The following is a 26,269-nucleotide window of genomic DNA, read 5'->3' on the forward strand; positions in this document are numbered from 1 at the left end:
TCCCTATCCCATGGGAATATCGGGATAAAAGTATCCTATGTTGTAATCCAGGTTATCTAACTTTTCGCCAAATTACATCAAATCCGTCCCGCCGTTTACCAGGGTGAAGAAGTAACAAACATATTCACTCACTCACTCACAAACTTTTCACATTTATAATATTAGTAGGATTAGTAGGATAGTAGGATAGAATTAGAAACATTATAAAACCTTCATTAAATAGTGTAACTTAACACAAATAATTAATATCTACAATTTATATTATATTTATATAATATATTTAATAATTAATTTGCAGAGCCAGCCATAATTATCGGTAGGTAAGGTTGGTTCAGTCAATAATTAATTTTTTTTGGCACAGCACTAAATTTCAGAGACTAGACCGACCATAGACCAACTTCGGTGAGGAAAAAATTATCATGTCAATTGACAAATTAACGGATTTTCGTCTTCAATTAATTCTATAATAAACATATTTACACGATTAATTTAATGATAAAATGATTGTTAAAAACAGTGGTGAGCTCATTGAGATGTGAATATGATCGGGATTGGCGTTCAAATGTAAGTAACTACGGAGTAATCGTGAAAAAATGCTTTGTTTACACAATTTGATTTTTTCCATTGAAAAAGTCGCTGAACTAATGTGGTTCAGCTTGAGGAGTATGATCTATGTTTTAACTATTTGCTCAGTATACCTCCAGTCGTTTCGGTTGAAAGCGGCCTGCATCCACCGTGGAACCTGCGGTTTTAATCTGCCATCTTCCAGGATAACAGGATCAAAGGAATTTGGGCACAAATTTTTGCCTCTGGGAGAGGAGGTCATCTGTCCATCTTGTTGGCTATGGTAGGTACTTACATGTTGTTATTGTTAGGATCCGTGAGATCCCATCCATATAGGATGAAGTTGTGATTCAGTGTGTGCAGTACAGTTTCGCAGCCCAGCAGTTGAGCGCAAAACACGTTCGCTAACACCGACTGCTCATGATGTAAGTATACGCCAAGGAGTTTTCTCTGCGGACAAAAATTTGCTAATTAAATTTGTAGAAAATGTCACGAATAAATGTTTTTCTTTCTTTCTTTCTAATTAAAAACTAGTGTTTACCTGCGGCTTCGCACTCGTAAACCAGAGATTTGGAATTCAGAGATTTTACTAAATTCGCGTAGGATTTCCTTAAAAATATATTGGTCTTCATTGACTTTGCACTAAACAAAACCGTGCCAAATGACATGATTCTAAGGTCACAGCTCATTAGAACCACCCGGCACCCGACCAGCACCGCCTCGACTTTCGGCGTCCACTCGTTGTCGACTGACAAGGACCACTCCTCGCGTGATCCACTAATTTCCTAGTAGTCACTATGGCTGCGAGCAGCGGGCTGTCACCAGTGGTCCATTCGCCGTCCGGCGTGGCAACCTCGCGAGTGAGGCGATCCGGTGACGCTGCGGAGTTGATGTAGTGAGCGCATACCCATACAAATCCATATGAAGAATACTAACCGCTCGAGGCGAGGCGGTGCGGGTCGGGAGCCGGGGGGCTATAATGAGCTGTGACCTTAATAAACCCAACATTTGGTCAATTGGTGAAAATTGTCACATAAAAAAAAAATGATATTTCAAGATTCTTCTCCGATCAGAATGGTAAAAATGTTTCTTTTTTGCACAAAATTACATTAGAAATTTACTATTCAATGGTTTGAGTAAAGTTCCCGATCCGCACTGGCCCTGCGTGGGAACTATGACTCGAGCTCTCTAATTCCAAGAGGACACCTGCACTCAGTAGTGGGACATACAGTCACTAGCACCAATATCTGACACAACAAACCGTGAATAAGTATCTGACGTAGTATATTACGTGTCAGATATTTTTGTATGCTGGCTGAACTGTGGCAGGAGACGAAGAATTTACCTCTCGGGCGGGCTGTAGGCAGGACTCCTTGATGGCATCCTGCAGGGTCCCTTCGAAGAACTGCGGCGTGTTGGGGCCGTAGCGCGCGCGGAAACGTTCCGCAAACTCTATACAGCCCAGCGCCTCGTCTTCCACATGCTCTGACACTACGAGAAATAATATTATGAGATGACTTTGGCCGACTATACGACTAGCCGATTAGTCGGTTGTAAAGAAGCCGACTAATCGGCCAACTAGTCGGCCAAAGCGATCACGGTTTCGGGGATTTCCGTGACGTTTCGTTCGTGTCGGATCCTGTTTGTTTTGTTTATTTCCCAATGATTTTTGCATTTGTACGGGTCAGAGCGGTATTTTTAAGTAATCATGTTAAAGATAGTCTCGTGTATTGCAGCAAGAAATAAATTTACTACATACATTTTATTGAGAAATATATACGAAATAAGAAGCCGGATAGTCGGCGCTCTTTGCTGAATAGTCGCCGACTACTATAGTGGTCGGATAGTCGGCACGTCTCTAAATGTTATATATAAATTTACCTTAAAAATAAAAATGATTTGCTTTATTGCAGTTGCGATTAAGATATTAGTTTGGCTATTAGACATCTACCATATGGTAGTGTGGTGAACATTTGTGTTCCTCTGAAGATGAACTCTGGTTGAATTCGAAACGAGTGTTGTGTGGTGGTGGCGATTTTGGGGTATGTGTGATTTGTGTGTGTTCTTACAGCGTGGAGGTGGAGGAGTAATTATAAGTATTTTTTTTTGGTACATTAGTATGGATTGGCGAGGATCTGCGATACGAGAATTATTTTTTTCCGCTCCGTGCACCCGCGCAAGCTAGCGTAGGCCCTTAAGGTGTTCTAATTGAAGTACACTCACTCAGTGGGCGTAGTCGCTCCGAGTTGACGAGCTCTACGAACATGTCGTCCTCGCAAGTGAACCCGTCCGCGCCATCCTCGATCTCCTCCACCGAACTGTTCTCGCTGTCCGAACTCTCCACAATTATCTGTGTGGTGAAAACATGGAAATTATAATAGATCAGTTACATTCTTACTAGTGTTCGACCGAAATTAGTATTTGAACCCGAAAACGTAACAGAACTTCACTTTGCTTCAGTTTCGGCCGAAACTGAAACTTTATTCAAGGGCTAGTCTAGTGTATATTTTATAAACATACCCTGCTTTCAACTTTTGAATGAATCCCCGTAAATCCTCGGTGACCCATTCACTTAAAATTTATTTTACCAATAACATTTTTTTTTAACTTGGTCCACAACCGCTTGAGAGGCCATAGGTAAGTACGATTTTTTTTCTAAAAACCCACAAAAATTGGCCACAAGCATTCCACTGTGCCAAACTCACAGAACATTATAACTAGCTGATCCCGTGTCTAACAGTGCTTTTCATTCAATGTCAATGTCATGCTTGTGTTGGTAGCTCTGACCATAAACGGTCGCATTCACAGTTAGACACGGTCCGGTCGTACTGCAGCGTGCAACGGCCTCACGGTCCCGCCGAAAGACCAGCGCTAGCTCTTGAACCGGCATTATGCATATTTTGTCTGTCTGTCATTTATGTAATTATTTTTATTATTTTTATCTACATGCATATCATAACTTCCCTATTATATGTTCAGAAACGACTATCAAATGGACTTTATTAAGAAACCTGGTATCTGCGGGTGCATCTTAATGTTCACATTAAAGTACAGTGCATCTTAATGTTTACATTAAAGTATCGGTAATACTTTTTTTAACAATGCATATCTGTACATATTGTGTAGACATGCATGCAAAGTCAAAGTCAAGTCAAGTCAAAGTCTGACACCGAAAACTTATGATATGCATGTAGATAAAGTTATGTATGCGGCTATACATAATTAGGCATTAAAACACTCGTGTGATCTTATTATGAAACTCGCCTTACCACACTCGTACTTTAATGCCTCTCATTATGCACCAGCCACATAAATAACTATTAGGTCACTATTCCGAATAAAAGTTTCTTAGTTTCTTCATTGGCATGCTATGAGGGTAGACAGTGCTAATAGCTGCATCCACGTTCAACCGCCACACTAAGCAGCAGGGTGGGAAAGTACCGTTGCCTACCCTCACTGCACGCCCCAGACTTTAATATACAGACCCTCTTATACTCCTTCTGCTTGGCCGGCGCACGTTTGACAGACAACTCGTGCTGAGGTGTATCCAATCCAACCATCGCCAGCACCGTATCGTCCAAGCCCGTCACGTTTGGCCAGCCCGTCCATGCCTGCAAAATTATAACATGACATTTAAAACACTGTGTTTAATCTGTCATCTCCCAGGATAACAGGATCAAAGGAATTTGGACACAAATTTGTGCCTCTGGGAGAGGACAGGTTAAAACAAATAAAATAATAATAATAATAGGATGATTTCGGCACAAATTCTAAAAACAGAACTAAATTTGTGCCAGATCGGAAGCCTAGAGAAACCTTTGCTAAGCATTGTGACCTATACATATTAGGCTCTAAGTCCATACTCCATACGTTTCAACTCTTCATGTGCTAAGCGCAGTTCCATGCAAACTTTAGGGTTCTTTTTCTATTTTAACATGTAACATTAACATTGGTATTACATGAGATAAACAAGGATTTCTTTACTCCCAGCATTATGAGGGTTTAATACAGATGTAGTGCTAGAAACCAAGGCAGTGATTTTCAATACCGCATGTAGACCATTTGGCAGCTATTTTGACTATTATTTTGTAATTACGTAAAGCACACTCGAAAGCAGGGTTAGTCTTTTAAAAAGAAGGCACAAACAGTTAAGCTCTGTTTAGACCTGCAAGAAAAATTGTGCAAGTTGCATTATATTGCAGCGCTCGATTGACCACTCGCTGGCTTTACGGCCTCGCAATGTGACGCAATTTGCACGATTTTTCTAGCAAGTCAAAGCATATTAACACTTACTTGATGTCTGACAGGAATGTCAGTAAGGGAGAATATATCATTTTTTACTTCCTGCACAGTCTTAGTGCCGGGAAATTTGAGAGTGTAGTCCTTATCCTCGTGAGTTACGTGGAGGACGTATGTCGCTGTCAGTCGCTCCGCCATCCTGGAATTGGAAGTTAGGTTAGGTTTGTGAAGAAAACTGTTTTAGAATGCGAAAGTTTATGTGTGTAGTTTTGTTACTTCTTTATGCTAAAATGGCTGATGGGATTTAGATGAAGTTCTTATATATAGTCAGAGGCACAAAATTTGGCCCTCTTCAAAATTATAAATTACCTATTCCTGCATACAGGAATTGAGGGTAAGATTATTGCCGCTCAGTATAGATAGATGAACGTGTGGAGTAACATAGGTATGAACTTACTCATCGTCTGCCATGATTTCATCAGCAGCCTTTAGCCGCAGGACCGAGTTGGGCTGGAGGCCGAGGCTGCCGAGGGCGGCGCCCGACGTGGCCCTGGAGCCCCCGAGACCGGATATCTGTTGCCGACACACCGGCACACCGCATACTGTCTCTAACCGCTTCTTTAAGTCACCTGGAAGGATAACGATTAGGATGAATGGTGGGTCAATTGTTTTAATTTTTATCATTTTTTTCGTCTAATTCTTTTCGAGTATTGTGTGCATCTATGTGCATTGGCGTGCATTGGGTCAATTGCATGGTAAGAATAAGTGCTTAGATATGTGGCAAGAGTCATTCAATTTTATATCAAAAACAAAAGATATGTTCAATCCCCAATGTGCAAGGATTGTAATAGGATTGAGGACTTAGTACATTTTTTGGTGGAGTGTGTATTGACTAAGGATAGCCATGAGAGGTATTTGAGTGATTTGGACCTGTACTTTCAATGGTGCAGTGAATATTATTTTGAGTTGTCCGGTATTGGAAGATGCATCCTCAAGCACTCCTTTGCAGCCAGATAATCTGGACATCGCAATAGAAGTGTTTGATTAATGTGGCCATCGATATGCACTTAAGCCTCGAAAAAAAATGGAAAAAAATTGCAGGGTAGGCAGTAGGCAGTTGCTAGTTTGCGCCTGCAACAGTGCACCAGCCCACCGCAGTCTGCAGTCTGTACGCAGAAGACGCGACGCGACGAGATGTGTGCAGAGCATTTAGTTTAGCTTTGAGAATGAAAGAGCATGAAAAAGCATTTTTTGTGGTATTCGCGATAGTTGGATCTGTAATCTGTGTGTCATGGACCCAGTCTTGGTCTTTCAGCCCAATCTGACTCGGCAAAGCTGTCTTCCACATGTGGTGCAGAGGATCAAGTTAGAAACTTAGTTCATTGATATAAGTTCAATCATTAGGCTCTGTTTCCACCAGAGATGTGCGAGGATGTGTTGCGAGAAATGTGTTTTTTTTTATGAATCAATAGAAATGCTTGATTTAACTAGCCTTGGCCCGCTAAGCTGTTTCCATTAAAAAAAAAAACACATTTCTCGTACATCTCTGGTGCAGCCTTAGAACTAGGTAAGTAAGACATAGTATAAACTCTTAATTGATAAATAAGTGATTGATGAAATACCTATCCTACTGATATTATAAATACGAAAGTTTGTAAGTCTGTTTGTTTGTTACTAGGCATCACGTCTAAGCCGTTGAACCGATTTAGATGAAATTCGGTAGGTATGTACAGATAGTTTGAGTCCCGGGGAAGGACATAGGATAGTTTTTATCCCGGGAAATTGCATAGTTCCCGCGGGATAGCGATAAAAGAATTCAAAGCGGACGAAGTCGCGGGTAACATGCTAGTTATGAACAAGATGCAGTTAATATTCAGTTCTCAGCAGGACAAAATGCTTAATACTTACTTGGAAAGATCAATTGATCATCAATGACTCATTACTGATTTTATTTTAAGTAAACATGTTTGTATGTAGCATTAAATTTAATTTGGAACTCAATGAAGTTATTTGAGTTGATATTGTCTGATTTCTGGTGTTCAATGTAGTATATTTGTATAGCATTGTAAACATAGTTATCAGTTAATTGTTATACTTACTGACTGTGGCAGCTCCAGACATTTTGATTTCATGTATTTTATTATTACAATGAACTTGTAGCTCTACTGAACTACTACTATTTCTAGGTGATGAGGTTGAAGCTTGATTACTGTCTTCCCGATCTGAAAAAAATAATTATTATGTATGAAAAAAAAAGGTGGGCTAGTGGATTGACCTTTGGCCACTAATCAGAGGCGTAGCTATCGTATGGTCAGGTGGTGCAGTGCACCAGGGCCCCGGTGCTCAGGAGCGCTCTAACTTAAGCTTTGAAAAGAGAGGAAAAAAATATTTGTGAGCAGGTTCGAACCTTGATCTTACTATGGATAAGTTCAATTTACTGTATCCTATTCTTATTCCTATCTATAATTTTGAAGGCCAATATAAGTTCAAGCTATGTACGTGGAAAGAGGGGCTAAGGGCCCAATTTTTTCTTTATGCACTGGGGCCCTTGTCCACCTAGCTACGCCACTGCCTCTAACGCAGGGTATCATGAGTTCAAACCCATGCTCACCCTTGTTCTGTCACCAAAATACAACAGTAAAGTATACAAAAGGCGTTGTAACCAAAATGTAAGGCTTCACAAGCTTCACCAAAGCTCACTCTGGTCTTTAAAGATAAATCTAAATATGTCTCATCCTCTCTTGAAAAGTTTTTTGTAGACAATATAATAGCTAGTGTAAGACTTATTAAAAAGTTCAATGTTTATGGGTTATATGCTCACCAGGTGGACGCGTTTTTGGTGTTATCACAGAAATATCATCATCTATCATTTCAACATCTACATCATTGGTATCGCTGGCTTGTACGGTGGACCGGTCCTGCGGCATCACTCTGTTGATGGCCGACTGAAATAAGAAACAATTTTGAATGTAGAATAAAGTTTCTCTGCTGGAATCTGTATTGCAGTCAAAGTAACAGTTTTTTTTTTATTAATGGTCTTTATCCTTGGGGTTTTAGCAAGATGTATGTTGTCAATGTTGATGTAGAGACATTACACATATGAGCAGACTGTTTAGTTCATGCAATTTTGGTTTTTGGGGAGGAAAAGACAGGAGAGAGGAGACCTAAGAAAGGAACAGTTGTCTTGTTCTAACAATACTGTTTCAACAAGACAACTGTCTTAATAACTTACAATATTTAATCAAAGACTTGTAAATGAGATGACAAATGAAAGAGGTTGACCACATAGAACTATAAAACCCATGTTATTTTTATATATTTGAATTTGAAACATAATGTTGATAAAGAAAAGTTGACTTTTCAATGGAAAGTACTACAGGACATCCACACTCAACAGAACATTGAATTGGGAGATATACTCCAGCAACATGACACAATAGCAACAAAAACTCAGAAATAAGGGCCTTTTCATAGTATCAAAATAGACTAAATTTCCATAAGAATACCTCATAAGCCTTGGCATGCTTTATAAAGTACAAATAAATTGTTAGAATGACTGAACTAAGTGGAGTACAAATTTTAAATAACTGCCAAATGTAGGTACTATGTGGAGAATAAATTTTAAATAACTGCCAAATGTAGGTACTATGTGAAGAAAACATTTGAAATAACTGCCAAATGTACTATGTGTAGTAGCAATTTTAAATAACTGCCAAATGTACAATCACCAGCATTAATATCTGCCACAGTGGAGCGTGCAAAAATATCTGACATGTCCCTCCAGCCCTAGAAATAGAGTTGTATCAGATATTTATGCATGCTTGTTGTGTCAGATATTGATGCTGGTGACTGTACTATGTGAAGTAAAAAAAAATTCAAAGAATTAAGCAAAACTGAAAATTCTTGGCTGCAAAAAAAATCATTATTACAATGGCTATGTTCATAACTGACTATGAACACAAAACCTTCTTGTCAGGTACTTGGCACTAATGTGTCAAAAAATGTGACTTTATCTGGACAATAATAATGTATATTTAATTGCCTTATAACCAAATAAATGAATTAAGCAGTAATGGAGTTGTATATTAATGATACAAGTTAATGATGCTATTTGTGACCATGTCAAACATGTTTGTTAGTTAGTCATTGTTTCAACATTTCTTAGTAATTTTTTCATTTCCATTCTTTGAGTAAGCTATTTCTTCAATTTTATCCTTTTCTTGAAAGGTTTTTATGACAACACACGCATAAATAATATGGTCAGGAATCTCTTCCCCACAGGGCATGTGCCATTGGGGCCCCCTAGACCCTACTCCATTACCAAATGATAACCGATAGCTACTCCACTCTTGCCTGAAAGTCAGGCTTACGGAATGCAGCATGTTGTGCCTAGTGCCTCTAATAGGTGAAAGACGGCCCTGAGAGACTGCATTTGATAGATAATAGGCTAAGGGGCTGTTTCACTATCCATTGGTTAGTGTTAACCGACGGTTAAATGTGATGCCGTCTCCGTCTATTGGAACAAAACAAATAGAGACGGCATCACACCTAACCGCCAGTTAACACTAATCAATGGATGGTGAAACAGCCCCTAAATAGCATTAAAATATCTTGTATGATTAAATCTAATCTTACGAACACCTAGTATTAGGCTAACTGACAGTTTTTTATTTATTTTGATATTGTAGAAAAACATACCACATACAACTTTCAACTTGAACTAACGCAAACACGATAATGAACTTAAAAACAATGGTATACTTACAAGCAAGTCCCAGTTTGTCTCCTCTAAGTGAAAAATTGCTTCAGCAACATCTTCTATTGCAGTTATGCTCTGCAATAAAGAGACATGTTTACTTACACAAAACAAAGAAGACAAAGGAAGGTTATAGGAAACACAGAAAATGACATATTTCCTCTGCAATATGCTAACAACAATTATGATACGCAGTTTCGATCAAGTCAACCTTGTCCAGTTCATCACCAATAGGTTTTTACGCAAAGATAACAGAATACCACAAGAAATAGAATTACTCCGCAGACATCATGCAACTTTATAACCAAATATGTCCAATTGAGACACAGCTAAATCACATTCCTGATTTTATAATTTTAATGGAAAAATATTGAGAAATGCGTAAAGTACAAAGAGATACAGAAGAATTCACAGTCACTGTTGTTGTTGATCACATAACCTGAACAAAACGTTAATAATTAACAGAAAGAAGGTTTTTATTTCGTGGGTTTTAAAATGTAGTTGTATTTACCTGAAAGTTTGCCAAAATTTCTTCTCTATTTTCTGCCATTCTGGTATAATATGAGCACAAAAATGCTATGACATTTACGATTGCAGACAAATCACTCAATCAAAAGTAAAAAAAAAAACAACGACATAGCCAATATAGAACCATGTTGCTTGGTCATTAAAAAAATGACGACTTGCAAAATCATAGACACAGCATTCAAATACATGTACAACTAAATTTTAATTTGATTGGTCATTGCATATTAATACAAACTGGTTTAAATAACTGAAAATAATCGATTACTTACATCACATTAGTATTGTTTTAATAAATATCAATATATACGAAAAAATATTATACATTTATTTAACACTGGCAACTTACGACGTAATTTTGCGCGCCATGTTCAAATTCATAATTGGTGAAAAAAGTTCTTTTGTGATTTTTGAGCATAAAACAAAGTTTGTAACTAATTTTATTTTGACTTGGTTAATTAAATCTTTGTGGTAAGTTATAATTTATTATTAATGTTAGTTACCAGCAGCTCGCAACAAATGGATGAACCAGAAATATTTATCTCTGGTTGTTTAGAAAGTTCTCGTAAGTTAAATTAAAAATGTGAAACTTATTGTAACGATTTTATAACGATTAACATTATTGTGAGGAGCTCAAGAATAAGTATCTAGTACCTATTGATAATTACAGAGATGCTAGTTTTATGACACCAGCGTCATCACCTTCTAGTTCGAAGACATCCACTCAAATTGTTTTTATTCAATTTGGCCTAGAACAAGCACCTACGAATGTCGAAAAACCTTTACCCCGATTTTCAAATTTAGACAAGAATTGAAACAATGGTTGACAGAAATGTGTTTTATTCTGTAACGGAAATACAATTATTTAATTATTATTATTCTCATTTAATTTTATTCTGATCAGTTGACATTTCTATCATAGTTTTACTTTAGACATAATACTACCGTAGGTACATAACATTGACATTATTTTGGGTGACACTCTTTCCCGGACCGGCCGACGTGGAAATACGGTCCTGTTTTTTGTATAGACGCCCATAGAAACTGACAGGAGCTTCTATGGGCGTGTACACGAAAAACAGGGTCGGTATTTCCATCCCGGTACTATCCTGGCCAATTACAGCTTTCTAGCATTGATAGTCCCTGAGCAAAGCCGCGGACGGACAGACAGACAGGCAGACAGACATGGCGAGACTATAAGGGTTCCGTTTTTGCCATTTTGGCTCCAGAACCCTAAAAACCTCTCTTTGAACAGGCCCGCGCTGCTAGCTGTTTGGCAACTAACGTTTGGCAACCAGAATAATTTTGCAGCTGTTTAATATTTCTGACTGTAAATATTTCAGGATTTTTATAAAACTAACCTAACAACCTAAAGGGTTAGCTACACGATGGCTCTGAAATAAATCCTGATCCTGTAATATTTACAGTTTTAGACTTTGCGAAATGAAAAGTTGCGAAATGAATCGGGTTGCCAAACGTTAGCTGCGAAATTAACGGATACAGTTTGAACGCCCGCGTGCAATACCTACCGATTAAGCCGCCCCATGTACAGTAACCTACAACTTCATGCAAATTATATCGTTTACAATCAAGATGGGCAGTGGTGGTCATTTCCCATCAGATGAGTCGCTTGCTCGTTTGCCTCCCTCTTAAGTATAATAACAAAAAAAGATTGCTATGAGCATTAATACCAAGGAGATGGCTTCACAAGCTAGAAAGACATAATCATCCTTTCTGCACTCGGTTAGTGATCCCAAATGAGTGCGAACCAATAATAACCCAGCTGTTGCTGTTTATGTCAGTGGTCAGTCGCAAAGCGCCGGTTGCGTACGCGCCGCGTCCATGAGAGTCTTGTGAACATTGCGCGGGAAAAGTGTGCCCGCTTTTTTTTAATTGGGTAAGTTGCACTTGTGACTGTCTGTAAATGTTAAAATACATGTTATTCCTTAGGTTTTATAAATTAAAAAAAGTAGATATAAAATATGTAGATAGATTGTTCTAACAAAAAAAATGGTCAATTTATGCCTACTACCTACCAAGGTGCGTATTTTTTTCTGTTTATTTACCTTGAAAACGCATATTGAATTTTCTTTTATTGCAGAAAAAAATAAATGAAAATCAAAGTCAAAATATCTTTATTCAATTTAGGCTAGGTATAAAACAAGCACTAATGAATGTCAAAAAAAATCTACCACCGGTTCGGAAAAACCCCAGTTGAGAAGAATCCGGCAAGAAACTCAACGAGGTAATATATATATTTTTAAACAGATTTACTTACAATATTATTAAATGATATCTACATATACATCACAAGTATTTTACACAACTTTATTTTTAACACAGTAGGTTCGCTATTTGAAGGGATCGCTAATGCGGATCGGAATTATTTCCAAATAGATATCCCTGTCCAGATATAATCATTAACTTTATAATACGCCTTAGATATTAATGTCTTCTTGACAATAGATCTGAATTTTGTATCCGTTTCATTTGTAATATTTTTTGGAATTTTATTATAAAAATATTTAAAAATAACCTTCAGGTATCCTTGTATTCGTAGAACTGAGATAACTGTAAAAAATATTTTTTTTATTGTTTCAATATGACGGAAGAAATAAATTTGCATTGAAGGGAGTAGCATGCATGCGTAAAGGAAGGTGCTGCAGAGTTTCGGATCAGTCATCTTGAACTTATAAGTTCTTTAAACGCAAATTTCGTTATTCTATTTACTAATGTAGATAATTTCTAATTATAAATTGTATCTGAACATAATACCCCAATTTCAGGTATCAATTTATCACCCATTTAGTAAAAATTGTAAACCAAATTAACAGGTATCATCATTATAAGTATTTATATTATTACGTATTATAATAGACGGTTTAAGGAAATATCTTTCAATTTTTGTAGAAGGCAGTGGCAACCAGGATAGAGAATATTTTACGATAGTAAAATAAGTTAATTTGATAACGGCTTGATTATTTTTAACAGTTCAGTTTACAGTTTGCTAAGGTCAGTAGGCATTCAAACAGCGTAGATACTAGATTACAAAGCCAATGAACTTACTTACGGTCACATAAATTTCTTGGAGAGTGTTTTTTTATTTTTCAAGCATAATTAATGTTTAATGTTGGCGTCTTTAGCTCATTTAATGTATGTCTCGTAAATATATATTCTAAGCCCATGCACTGTACAGTCGAGTTAATAAATATCTGAACGCGCTTATATGCCGTTATCAATAGAGTCGTGTTCAGATATTTTTGATAAAATTTTTGCTCACAAGTATTTAGTCGACTGTACCTTAAAAATTCGAGGTGTGTAAGCGCATTTAATTATGATTTCAGTAAGTTTATGTTAGCTCGAGCTTGGGTCGAAAACGAAGACTTCAGGCGAAGAGTGTGATGATTACCTGATACTCACGCGTTTCATACGACGTTTTCCTACACACTTGCGAGAAAAACAACCTTTCTGTTCCTCCATTGCATTGCATTCAAGTTTGCATCTGTGAAGATGTAGATTATGTAGATTTCAGTTGTGTTCGGCACAGGTATGAATAGTTAACCCTGGCCCTTTACTACGAAGTGCAAAATTCGAACTTCGTGTCTTGCCGTCACGCTTATATTGTTGAAAACGAGAGTAAGATGAACGGTATGATGTGAACTTCGCTTTTCTAATTTTGTAGTAACTAACCTATCAGGGGTAGAGCAAGAGCCATTTTGCAGTTTCCAGTGCAAAAAAAAGTTTGATGGCGCCTTTTGAGAGGCGCGGAAGCGGTATAGAAAATCTCGCTCTACCTTAATCAAGAGCTAGCGCCGGCGCTGCATCGGAGCGTTTAATGGAATGAAAAAGCTCTATACTATTACTGCGAGAAAAGACACATTGCATTGCATTGGGTTGAAAATAACACTACTGAGGTAATGCAGACTAAATTGGTTAACACAGGTCCTGCTTATTCATATACTTTGATTATTTGTATCATTTTTACCCCTAGTTTTCTTCAACAGGTAATCATGGCTTCAGCCATGGGTGTGAGGATCTTCATGTTTGTTGGTCTCGTGGTGATGGTACAGACTCTCACTCTGGATCAGGGTGAGTTTTTTAATACTTCAGATTAAGAACTGTCATAACCGTCAACACTACAGAAATTATTACGGACGTTTTCTGATTGTTCTTTAAAAACGATATAATGGGGTAATTACCTTAAAAGGGGTAACATTGTGTTTCGTGAAGGGTAACAAACAACATGACAAATGTGCACAAACATAACTTATTAACTTTTGCAAGCTTTTATGACTAGGTTATAGGTCTTCATTTCATCAACCATATTGTAAGATTTTTTTTGTTCGCGTTAAAATCTCAATTTGTATGGAAACACGAACAGCGCCTCTAGCGGAACGTTTGCGAAGTTCGTGTTTCCATACAAATTGAGATTTTAACGCGAACGCGATCGAGACGTATTTTGTAACCGAAAACTTACACTAAGGGTACAGAGCTGTGCGAGTAGCTAAGTAGTGGGCTAGTATAGAAATCCACCAATACGATAGCTGGATCTTATTGGTGGTTTGCCTCGCACACTGCCAAGCACTTCTAGCTACCCTACCCTGTCCGGCTGGAACGACTAATAAGTAGATAACAGCTTCAAAGCTTTGCTATTGATTTAATTAGATAGATTACTGATGAAAATAATAGTTTAGTCGGTCAGATAGATTATCGTTCATCAGAAAATATTGAAAAAAGTACTTTTTCTTTTGTCAATCAAACAAAAAAAAAGATGAAGCGAGTCCAAGTTCGGGAATGGGGATCCGTGTCGGCACTCCTTAGTAAAAAGTATAACGTGTGTAGGTGTGACGTCACACGAGAGTTTGACCTGCTAATGTCCACAATTTTTTGTTTCATTGACAAAGAAAAAACTACCGATATTTATTGAAAATTCAACTGATGAGTTTACAAGAAATAATATCGGTTAAGTTAACCGTTTCTGCGTAACTTCAACATCTAAATAATTGCTATTTAGTTAGTAAACAAGTTTGTTTTAGTCACTACTTACGAGTCACTACAAAGGCTCATGTGTTCGATCCATTCCAATTGATTCGATGATGTAAACTTTTAATGAAATTACGTTAATGTGGAAACTTAGCCAAGTTTCCTTTGAAAGAAGTTTTGATCTCAAACGAGAGCCTTTCTGCAAGTCCTAAAGACTATGTTAAGCGGAATTCTTTAGTTCTTTGCTCTTTACTTTTTTAACATGTACCTTTCCTGAACTCAGTAAATTAACTTAGTAAAATATCCAGTGTAAGACTTACGGAAACTCCGTTAACATTGCTTTTTAGGTAACTTAGCCCTTCTTTTTTAACCCCCGACGCAAAAAGAGGGGTGTTATAAGTTTGACCGCTATGTGTATCTGTCGGTGGCACCGTAGCTCTTAAACGGGTAAACCGATTTGAATGCGGTTTTCTTTATTTAAAATCAAGTTTTTTAGCGATGGTTCTTAGACATGTTAATCAAAATCGGTTTAGCCGTTTTTGAGATGTTGAACTTTGAAGTGATGAAGTCAGGGGCTTTCCAACATTTTGTTGGTTAGGTTAGGTTAGGTTATATTCAACGTAAATAAATCAAGATACTATTTTTTGTATGAAAATGGCACATAAGTCACCAATAAGGTAAGGTACCTTTAGCATTTTATGCTTAGGTATTTAATACATATAGGTACGAGTATAAAAGCCTAATTTTATTACAGACTAGCATTAGTTAGTTTAATTTCGTAATCAGATCAGATATAAATAAATTAGCATATTATTAACAAAGGAGTACCTAATATTTAGTGTCGTATTTCAAAAACTTGTTTCTAGTTCCATAAACATGATATCCTCGCTGTTCGTCCGTATTCCTGAAATTAGTTGCTATTTATGTAGTCATTAGTGAGGTGTCGCAACACGGTCCGAAATAGACAGGATCACTGAAATGCAGACAAACGGAAGCACGCTATGCTTGCTTGCCATTATTTGACGTTAGCTGAGTTTCTCTTTTTATTGGCTTTCCATGGAATCGAAAGCATGTAGCAATCTCAAGTGATGATAATAGATAAGTAGTAGATATACTTATTGTTTTAACCCATCACCAAGTAGGTAGGTAATAAAAAATAACAGTCCCAATCCTACTTAATATTATAAATGCAAATGTTTGTAAGTGTGTGTGTACGTGTATGTTTGTTACTTAGATGAAATTTGGTATGTAGATATAATGGACGTCTGGAATAACACATAGACTACCTTTATCCCGATATATTCCCTCGGGATAAGGACAAAATCTCGAAATCTGAACAGCTGGTTCTAGAGTCATGAAATTTGGCATGGTTATTTTAATGCAACATCTATAAAGACCACGATGTGATTCTTGGGAATTCCCACGGGAATTTGCTAAAATTGCGGATGTTTAATTCCACTGCTGGAGCTCGTAGCAGAGTGCCATGCAAGTACAACCAACAAAAAGTGAGGTCAGCAAAAAAAATCTTGTTCTGAATATTTAAGTTTTCACAGAAACTTATTCTCTGCATAAAATGTTCATCAATTTTAGGCCCCAAACAACAAGCAGGTAGGCAGGTTATTCTGCTCAACGAAGTAGATACCTGATATGCATATTTAGCTTAGGAACTACGTAACATGTTCCACCAATCAACGCAGGAGCCCTCGTCACAATGTTTGATCTAACCACTGCCTGATTTGCTTAACCTCGCTCAACCAACCAGGGATAATCTATTTGCCACGGTTAGTTGACGTACAGTTGCTGTGGCTTGTTCAGAACACACAATTACAATGTTTCATGAATTTATTTATTATTAAAGGCATATAAACAAATAAGTGTGAAGTAACAGAAGCTTAAAGATTATTTATTAATAAGGCACCCAGCTTACATTTGCAAGAGGAATCCTGCTATCGCATTGTAGAGGACCTACATTGCGGCGCTCGCTTGAGCACCTTAACCGCGTTCGTTTAAAATCCTCGCAATGTAATGGAACTTGTTTCAGATCTAGCCTGGGGTTACAAAAAATTGATAATTCTTCATTATTTTCTAATTTTTTGTCTTTGTGAAAGACATGGGTACATTTTATCAAACAGGCTTACAACTTTTTATGAATAAGAGGCAATAAATAGCGACTCGGGGTACTTTGACCCATTGGAGGGTTACTTTACTTTGGCCTATTATGAAAACTGCATAAAAACGTAAAATAAACATAAAATAAAACGTACAATAAAAACCTATACCCCTATAACCCTAGTGCAGGCAAACGTGTTACATAGATTTTTGTAAAACATTCTATCTATTGTTATTTTGTACTGCAAATTATTGAATAAATTACATATTATTATTATTAAAACATAAAATCGTGATCGATCAATTAACACCAACCACAGGGCAAAGAGCCATATTCTCAAAGCAATAATAAAACCAAGGAACGAGTTAATAATCCCAAGGGTCAAAGTTACCCTTGAGGGCCAAAGTACCCCGACCTTACGGTAATAATTTTGAGACCAACTCAAAAGCGAAATCAGCTTGATAAATCCTTGTATCTTTTCGGTCATGCAATGAAAACAGAACACAAACTATTTATTACAGAGAACAAAATGAGAATTTATAAATTCATGCTGTATAGAGCCAAGTTAAGTCAGCGTAATGGGTTTCTATAAATTACGGTTAAGACCAACGTAAATCTTGGAACTTACTCGTAGTCTGGGTTGATGAGTAAATAGAAATCTTAATATTCTCACTCATGTCATATTTCGAATTTACACGCCAGTAATATTTGAAGACTGAGCCTAGACAGCATGAATATGCTCGCAGAAAGGAAATTTTGTTGTTTTGGTGACTCGAAATCTTGACCAATTATATGGCAGTGTTTATTTATAGAGATAGTAGCGAGCTTTTATGTTATGTTTTTAGTCCCAATAGGTAAACTCAGAGATGCTTGATCATTTTGTTCGTTTGGTAAATGACGAACTTATGATATTTAAAAAAAAAATCGAAAAGTTTATTTTTTGGCTCAGGTGTAAAGTTTGCATTTTGGCGGATATTTATGTTTCCGCTTTTTGCCATCGATATGAAATTTTATATTTAACAAACACACGATAGTATGTACCTATGACCTCAAATGAGTACACAATAATAAATTTGGTTCAATTATATTTAGTTCAAGTTCTTACGTATCAGACCTTTGATAACAGATGCCATATCGAACCAGTGGGTCAGCGGACAGATGGTCCTGGCTCGTATTGGGCAAGTACCATGCTTGCGCAAACGCATCGCTGTGTGCGGAGAGGAATAACGCAATACGCTTACAAATTGAAATGATGAAAATTAATTTAGGAAGTATTTATTGGAATTTAAGTCCAGTTCAAAGAACAAAGAACACTTCAGATCAAAGGAGTGGGCCTTCTGTACTTGTGCTATTATTTATTCTGTGCTCGGGGGCATAAATACAACTTTTAACGCCTGATCTTCGGGCTTTAATCCCCAGGCGTGACATTCAACTGGAGATAGATTTATCTCACAGAACAATTTTTATTGTTCTGTGATTTATCTATTGTAGCCCTTCTTTCACACACTTGCAGTTTTTGTTGAGCAAACTAAGTTTCACATAGTAATTACAATTTAAGCTAATTTCAGGGTGTTTAAAATCAAAATTAACTTTATCTTGATCAAGCTAAGAATTTGTAGCGTAACTATTAACATTTACGTAGGTTGTGCTAAATGATAGATTTAAATCCTTCTATCTAAACAAGTTCATTAACCCGACTAGTCCCCAGAATCTAATGAAATAACATCTGGATAGACAGTTTTTAGTGATCATAAGAAACAAATTTAATCCTTGATTGTTTTACCAAATTAAAGCAGACGAGATTAAGAAACTAATGACGTTAGCAGATGTTGTAAACTGTTTTAACGAGATGGCTGCATTTAGTGTTAGAGGTAAAGTGTTCTTGGAACTAGTTTTTGCCTGTGACTTTGCATATAACTTAACATGCAGAATATTTTTTATCAATTTTTTTTAAAGACTAGTCTAGGTACTTATAGAAAATAACAAAAAATAAAGTTGATGATCAAACCCAGCACCTCGTTACACATGATGCGAGCTAACGTAACCAGTGTACACCATCCCGAGTGATTTTCAATGGTTGGAGGAAAAAGCAGGAAGAACAAGAAAAAAAAACGGCCAAATGCGAGTCGGACTCGCGCACCGAGGGTTCCGTAAATTTATGAACAAACGTTACGAATACAAACGTACAATACGAATGCAAACGTTTGTTCATAAATTTACGGAACCCTCGGTGCGCGAGTCCAACTCGCATACACATGTACACATGTACGAAATTAAATTTTGTTTGAATATACATAAAAATTGCTAGCAAAATTACCCAGAATGAAAAAATAATTAATTGAATGCAAATTATACTTTGTTATTTTCGATTTACATCTGCACCATAAAACTTCAACATAAAGGAATTATTCCTCTAAATTAACAAGAAAAGTGTGTCATGCAAAACCTGTATTTCATACATTATTGCACTATGACATCATTGAACCATTGCGGTCGTCGGCGCCCACGCATCGAATTTACAATGACTAAGGGCTTATTTAGGTAGGACATTATGATCAAAATGGTCCTTGTTTTGATTTATTATTCGTAGATATATGTTGAATTTCATTCCGAACTTCAAACCATAATATTATTGTTGTCTATAATATTGGTAAAAAAAGTTTTTGGCTACAACTTTAATACAAGCTCTTTTGCTTATTGTACTTTTGTTGACTTTACCAAATTTCAAGTCGATGCCATTAACCGTTGCAGAGTTCCGTCTTGCGGAGACAATCCTGGCCGGACTACCAGGATGTCACTACCAGATTGTTGTATAATTACATAAGTTTGTCAAATTTCAAGTCAATGCGACTACTGGAAGTTGGTCGAATTTAACTTGCAAGAAATGACTAACTACCTACAGACAGCAAACAAAGGGACAGGTGAACCTAAATAAAATCTTGTAATAAAAATAGATGTACTGTCACCAGCACCAATACCTGACACATCAAAGCGTGCATAAATATCTGATACGGCTCTACTTCTAGGGCCAATAGGACGTGTCGGATATTTTTGCACGCTCCTCTGTCGCAAATATTAATGCAAGTGACTGTACAACATTTCTTACGCCTTTTCAATGCAATTTAGAACGTAAGAGTTATGACTATGAGAGTTGCCATAGATGGCACAACACGCTACTGGCATTTTGAGATACTGTTCAATCGGTAATTTATTAAAAAGAAAACACATATTAAGAAAAAATAACCATAAGTAAAACTGAACTATAAACTAACTACCTAACTTAAAAACTTAATACTTACTAAATTAAATCTAAAAAAGGTCCCTGTGGCATGGTGCCCAAGAGGCTGGCAGCATTCCCTCGTATGGCATTTTTAATTATTTTTTATTCCCAAATAATTTCATAGCATAACAGTTAAAAACTAGAGCACTATGATCTATGAATTATGCAAGCGATCAAAATATTCACCATTGATGCGTATAGGTAGGAGATGCTGGTTCAAAACTTGTGTAATGTAGTGTTTGTCATAACTCCTTTTTAACCCCCGACGCAAAAAGAGGGGTGTTATAAGTTTTGACGCTATGTGTGTCTGTGTGTTTGTCTGTCTGTGGCACCATAGCTCTTAAACGGGTGGACCGATTTGAATGCGGTTTTTTATTTGAAAGCAGGTTTTCTAGCGATGGTTCTTAGACATGTTTTATCAAAATCGGTTCAGCCATTTTTGAGGAATTGAACTTTGAAGTGACAAAGTCGGGGGTTTATCAACTGTTTGTTGGTTAGGTTATTATCTGTATCCATTACTTATTCAGAATTGTTATAAAACAAGTCTGACCTAACCTACAGGATTAGTATTTAAAATTTTCTTCTAACTATCGGTTGAGTACTTTATTCGTGAAAAAGTAAAATAAATAAACATACCCACTCGCATTTATAATATTAGTAAGGATTGCACTTCGCTTCATCGCTTCGCCTAACGTATAATTAGTATACGATCACTTATTAGCACGTATCGTACGTACATACAAGACCCCATTGTGTTTTATATAATTGCTAATTGAGCTATGAGATATGTTGGAATAGTAATAAAACATTTGGAACTAAGTATAGTGAAGAACAAGGAGATTCTTTCGTATTCCGTAGAACCATAGTTATAACATCTCTGCCATACATTTTTCAGTAAAGGACATCGTAACAAACATTTTAATTATGTAAGCATATGTCAAATCCTCAATCCAAACTGAGCCCCCGTCTTATTATTCCAAGAGGAGGCATATGCTCAGATTGGTCAGCGGTGGGACTAGTGGTCGAGATGGAGAATATATATGTTCTCTATTCATTAGGTATCTTACATTAAAATACAATATAAATATATGATTGTCTTTTGCAACCTCATCCAAGAGTATCTAACCTAAAATAGTACACCGTAAAACTGTAGTAACTTTAAGATGCGCCTCTAAAAAATAAAATAAAATACCTTTATTTAGAAAAAATACACGGTTCATTTACACTACTACATGTCACTTTATTTTATACTACCAGCGTTTTCGGAAAGACCATTATTGCCAAGATGAATGAGACCTCATGGCAAAATTAAAACAGTAATGTGTTACCTAACTACTCTATTCCTAAATTCGTAAGACAAGTTTTCATTTATGTAGATTGGCTATAAGAAAATGACAGAAAAGATAACAATTGAAAAGTGAAGTTTTCTAATATGAGATTTATCCAGTTATAATAGTTAAGTTATAAGCCAGAAATCCATTGCAGCTAGGTACTCAATTTCAATCAAGATGTCGATTCGAACTTCACTTCAGTTAAAAAGTTATGCTCTACTTGCAATATGGATTTATTTTCAAGTTAAGTTCTGACACGCCCTACCGGCTCTAAATAGAGTCGCACCAGATATTTATGAACGTTTTGCTTTGTTGTATCATCTATTGGTGCTGGTGACTATACCAAAAAGTGCCGTTCTTATTCATTGTTTCAAGTAAGTAGCCGAATTTAATCCGCGTGGTATTTTTGTGGCAATACCATTTTCTAATGGTATTTCCGCGGGTGTGATTTAAAAAAGAAAATTAAGGACTCGTAACGTCAAGATTTACACTCATTAAATGAGGCTTTATCCATTCAAGTTAGTTTCATTCATGGGTATACCTCTGGTTTCCGGAGCTGAGAGATTAGCTTTTAGCTGAACGTTGACTAGTATGTGTGTGGTTGCGTATACCGGGTTGTGTAGACGTTGGACGGATGTTCGAAGTCCCAGGATATCGAGTATCGGTAACAGGTGCAACTGAAGCCCTTTTACCGGATAAATGCTACATCTGGTCTCGAATGTAGCCAATTTGGTGCCCTCATCGATCTCATCCTAAATTCACTTCACTTGGCGTTGCGTGTTTGTAGATGTAGTTCAAAGCTCTATAGATATTTTAGGGTAGGTATTTGAGAAAACGTAAAAATCTGTACATTTTCTTTATGATGTCTAGATAAATAAAAAGACACTTCCCTACTGATGTAGTTAAGAGAGCTTGATAAGAGCTTAACTGATATAAAAAAATTAAACACTAGTACTTATTGCGATTTTATTAGATGCGATTTTTTTTACTTTAATTCACTCTTAGTACAAATAAAATGTACTGGAAACTTTAATCAACTCTATAATGATATTCAAATGACTGTTTATTAGCCTGATGTAAGGCATGTTGCTTTATTTGGTGAGGTTAGCCCACGCGTCACGCGTTTTTTTCATACTTATTCTTTCGACGCTTTATATGGCCTTGAGCCTTGAGCACCTTATGGCCGATTGTGATATCCGACGGTATTATGGCGGAAGAATATGTGAATCAACGAAATTATTTTGTTTCCGGTATACAAATTGTTTTCAAATTGTATGTATGTAAACTATCTATTGAACAAAAGAAAAGAAACAAAAATACAATTGGTAGAATTGATTGATTGATTGGATTGGTTGATTGATCCAGCATATTTTAGCAGATGGTTCGAAAGGGTGACTGACTGGGGCGTGAAGTGAGGGTAGGCAGTGGTAACGCTGCCTACTCTGCTGCTAGGTGTGGCGTGAAGTGTGGAGGTGCTTCTTGGGTTGTCTATCCTCATCATCATCATCATCATCATCATGTCAGCCGAAACACGTCCACTGCTGGACATATGCCTCCTCCAAGGTTCTCCACTCAGATCGGTCCCGTACTTTTCGCATTCATCACGATCCCCCGATCTTAACCAGGTCGTTGCTCATCTCCCGGTTCGCGGACGCCATTCGAGAACCTTCTGACCCCATCGGTCATTAGTCCCGCGAGCAATGTGCCCCGCCGATTGCCACTTCAGCAGGGCTACTACGAAACTCGAAACTCGAAGTTCGTACCGTACCGTCCCTCTAGCTCTCGTATTAAATAGTATAAGTGTCACAGGGACCGCACGACACGAACTTCGAGTTTCATAGTAGCCCTGCAGACACTTCAGTTTCGCAATTCTTCGGGCTATGTCGGTACCCTTAGTTCTACTGCGGATATGATCATTTCTGATTCTATCTCGCGGAGAAACCCCGAGCATAGCCCTCTGAGTGACTTTGAGCTTCCTCATGAGGCCCATCGTTACCCCCACGTTGAGACGTCCGTCTACCCTCAAGCACGCCAATTATTCGGGATCTTTAAATTGTGGTTAGCAAACGTTTTTAAAACATCAATCGTGGTTCAAAGTGTACCGCGTCAAAGGCATGACTATAAATCAAAAGTTCTCATAAAAATCTTTTTCAAACTGACCCAATAATTTTCAAAAACATTACGAAAGAATCTGAAGACATCCTGTAGAATCACACAATAGGTAGCCTATGCAAGTGTATATAAAATCGTATACGAATACAGGACTAGGATGAAAACAATCTTTTAACTCTTAAATCCCGTAACATTTAATTAAAAGTGCGCAGATGTCGGGGCTACACCAACCGCACAGTCACAGCTCCCATGGGGCCGTTACGTTAAGTTACAAATCGTTAATTTCCTGTTTAGCTTAAGTGTCATCATTTTTAGGGGTTTACTAGCGTAAACTGCTTCAACTTTGCCCTCTGGCCCCAACATTGCCTGATTCGATTTTAGAGTCGATAACTTAGAACTTAGAACCCTTTTAGGTTTTAAAACTTTTTATCCCCCCGTAATAATAATTCCTGTGTAGATAAAAGTTTAAACCTATAAGAGTGCTAAATTATTGATTCTAAATCAACTCGGGCAATGTTGGGGCCAGAGGGCAAAGTTGAAGCAGTTTACGGATTACGGATTATGGGATAAATAGTTTTGGAATTAATAATTTGCTAAAAATTTTCGCCAAAACATTAGTTTACGCTACGCTTCGCTCCCGCCTTAGCCTTCTGAACCTAACCTATCCAAGTCGCTTCTGCCTAGTCTCGTCTTGCTCGCTCGCTTCCCTCGCTAACCGCCACATAATTTAACATTTATTAATTTTATTAATATCATGACTGATATACCTACCTTATGTTATACAAATTGGCAAATGTCATTTGACTATTTGTTTTGCCAGTAGCCAATATTTCTACATAAACATAAAAGTGTGATACAAGTAAAATTTTGCAATAAAAAAATGTTGCGAAATAAGAAAAATGCGAAGCAAAGTTATGCCAAGGATTGGTTTGCCAAATAAACTTCGGCGAAAGGTTGGTTGCTAAGTGAATTTGGCGAAACATATTTCGCCGAAAAGGCAGTACACCATTTATAGGTAATCATCACACGAGTTGGAAATAAAATAAAATTTATTATGCTCCAGCTGTTCACGACTTTTTATTGCTATTAATTATGCAACACCATACTTGCTAATGCTTTACTCATTTGGGTGGTTGATAATAGCTGTCATACTTGTAAAATTCTTAATAAATTATTACTTATTTATATAAATAATTATTTTACTCACCCAATGACTTTTAAGTTTTGCGCAAAATCTAAGGTAGCGTGTGACCAAAGTAATTGTATATGAAATTGTTCATTGAAGGACCATCGCGAAAGTAACGGCTGATTAAATTTCATAACAAAAGTTTATAGATGAACGTTATGGTTGGTACGCCCCCGGTCAATGGCGTAACGGTGCGATGTAAAACTCGGCCCTCCTTCTAAGGCCTTCCTGCTCCGGCGATCCCGGCCGTGTGGCCGTCATTATATCTTAGTATACTGACAATAAAAATGTGTGAATGAAAAGGTTCCTGAACTTAACTGTAGGGATAGACAGCATCAAGCAGTACTTTATCGCACTAACCCAGTTTTTAATCTTAAATGTGTTACCGGAGTACGTGTTCAAATACATAAAGTTTAAAAAAGAATAATAGACTGTTCATACTATTTCATAGCGGTCATTTAATATATTGCAACTTTTCTCAGTAAAACATCTTTACAAGATTGTGTTGATCGTAAAAATTGTACCATTATGTATTACGTTCTTTCTAAACTTTATTTATTTTGACACCTTCCGGTATTACGTACTGGGTTTTACCTTGGTTGTACCTAGTAGGTACGATAAAGTCGTCATCATAAACATCGGAGCTGTCCTATGTGATCATTGATATAAATCAAAAAATATCGGTGTGGTACGCCATATTTTCGAGCATCTAGAATACTCCTATGTTTATTTATGGTTACGTCTGCTTTACGAGTGGCAAAGGCCCTAATACAAGAATCACAAGATTACACTAAAAGTGCGGAACACTTTGCCCTGAAGTGTATGACAAATAGATATTTATATATTCGTATATCTCAGTAAGTCAGTACACATACACTGTTGCTGTTACCTAACAGTGTACAGTCAAGGAATTTAATTCATGGACCACCATGGAACCTTTTCAAAGGAAAAGTCTAGACTTTCCTAGTTAATTAATGCGATGTCACTATGGCGTTTACTGTGAAAGGGTTCCATGGGGGAAAATGAATTAAACTCCTTGACCGTACCTACGCGCTCCTTTCCACCAATACGTCAGGCAGGGAGGTGTTTTCCATTTAAGCTTGGCTCTAAGTAATTTTACGCTAAGAGCAACGCAAATCCATCGCAAAATCGTGTAGTAGAGTTTAGTGTTACATCGGCCCCA

At 37.1% G+C, this 26,269-nt stretch overlaps 2 protein-coding genes across 2 annotated transcripts in view; one reads left to right on the forward strand and one right to left on the reverse strand.

Annotated features, from left to right (window-relative positions):
- casp (Fas associated factor casp) overlaps positions 1 to 10,200 on the reverse strand; it is an 18,622-nt gene extending 8,422 nt beyond the window's left edge. The window contains exons 1-10 of the mRNA XM_074097894.1: positions 10,071 to 10,200; positions 9,569 to 9,637; positions 7,625 to 7,748; positions 6,903 to 7,025; positions 5,261 to 5,432; positions 4,858 to 5,002; positions 4,050 to 4,175; positions 2,788 to 2,914; positions 1,910 to 2,055; positions 860 to 1,014 (exon numbers count right to left, since the gene is read on the reverse strand). Coding sequence (XP_073953995.1) covers positions 860 to 1,014; positions 1,910 to 2,055; positions 2,788 to 2,914; positions 4,050 to 4,175; positions 4,858 to 5,002; positions 5,261 to 5,432; positions 6,903 to 7,025; positions 7,625 to 7,748; positions 9,569 to 9,637; positions 10,071 to 10,109 — 1,226 coding nt within the window. The 5' untranslated portion in view covers positions 10,110 to 10,200. The remainder of the gene's footprint in view (positions 1 to 859; positions 1,015 to 1,909; positions 2,056 to 2,787; positions 2,915 to 4,049; positions 4,176 to 4,857; positions 5,003 to 5,260; positions 5,433 to 6,902; positions 7,026 to 7,624; positions 7,749 to 9,568; positions 9,638 to 10,070) is intronic.
- A 1,667-nt stretch (positions 10,201 to 11,867) lies between these two features.
- Positions 11,868 to 26,269, forward strand: part of LOC141434687 (uncharacterized) — a gene marked incomplete at its 3' end in the record, with an annotated part of 39,813 nt that continues 25,411 nt past the window's right edge. The window contains 2 exon segments of the mRNA XM_074097120.1: positions 11,868 to 11,981; positions 14,089 to 14,173. Coding sequence (XP_073953221.1) covers positions 14,095 to 14,173 — 79 coding nt within the window.

The sequence above is a fragment of the Choristoneura fumiferana genome, chromosome 14, assembly GCF_025370935.1.
Source record: "Choristoneura fumiferana chromosome 14, NRCan_CFum_1, whole genome shotgun sequence".
Taxonomy (NCBI): domain Eukaryota; kingdom Metazoa; phylum Arthropoda; class Insecta; order Lepidoptera; family Tortricidae; genus Choristoneura; species Choristoneura fumiferana.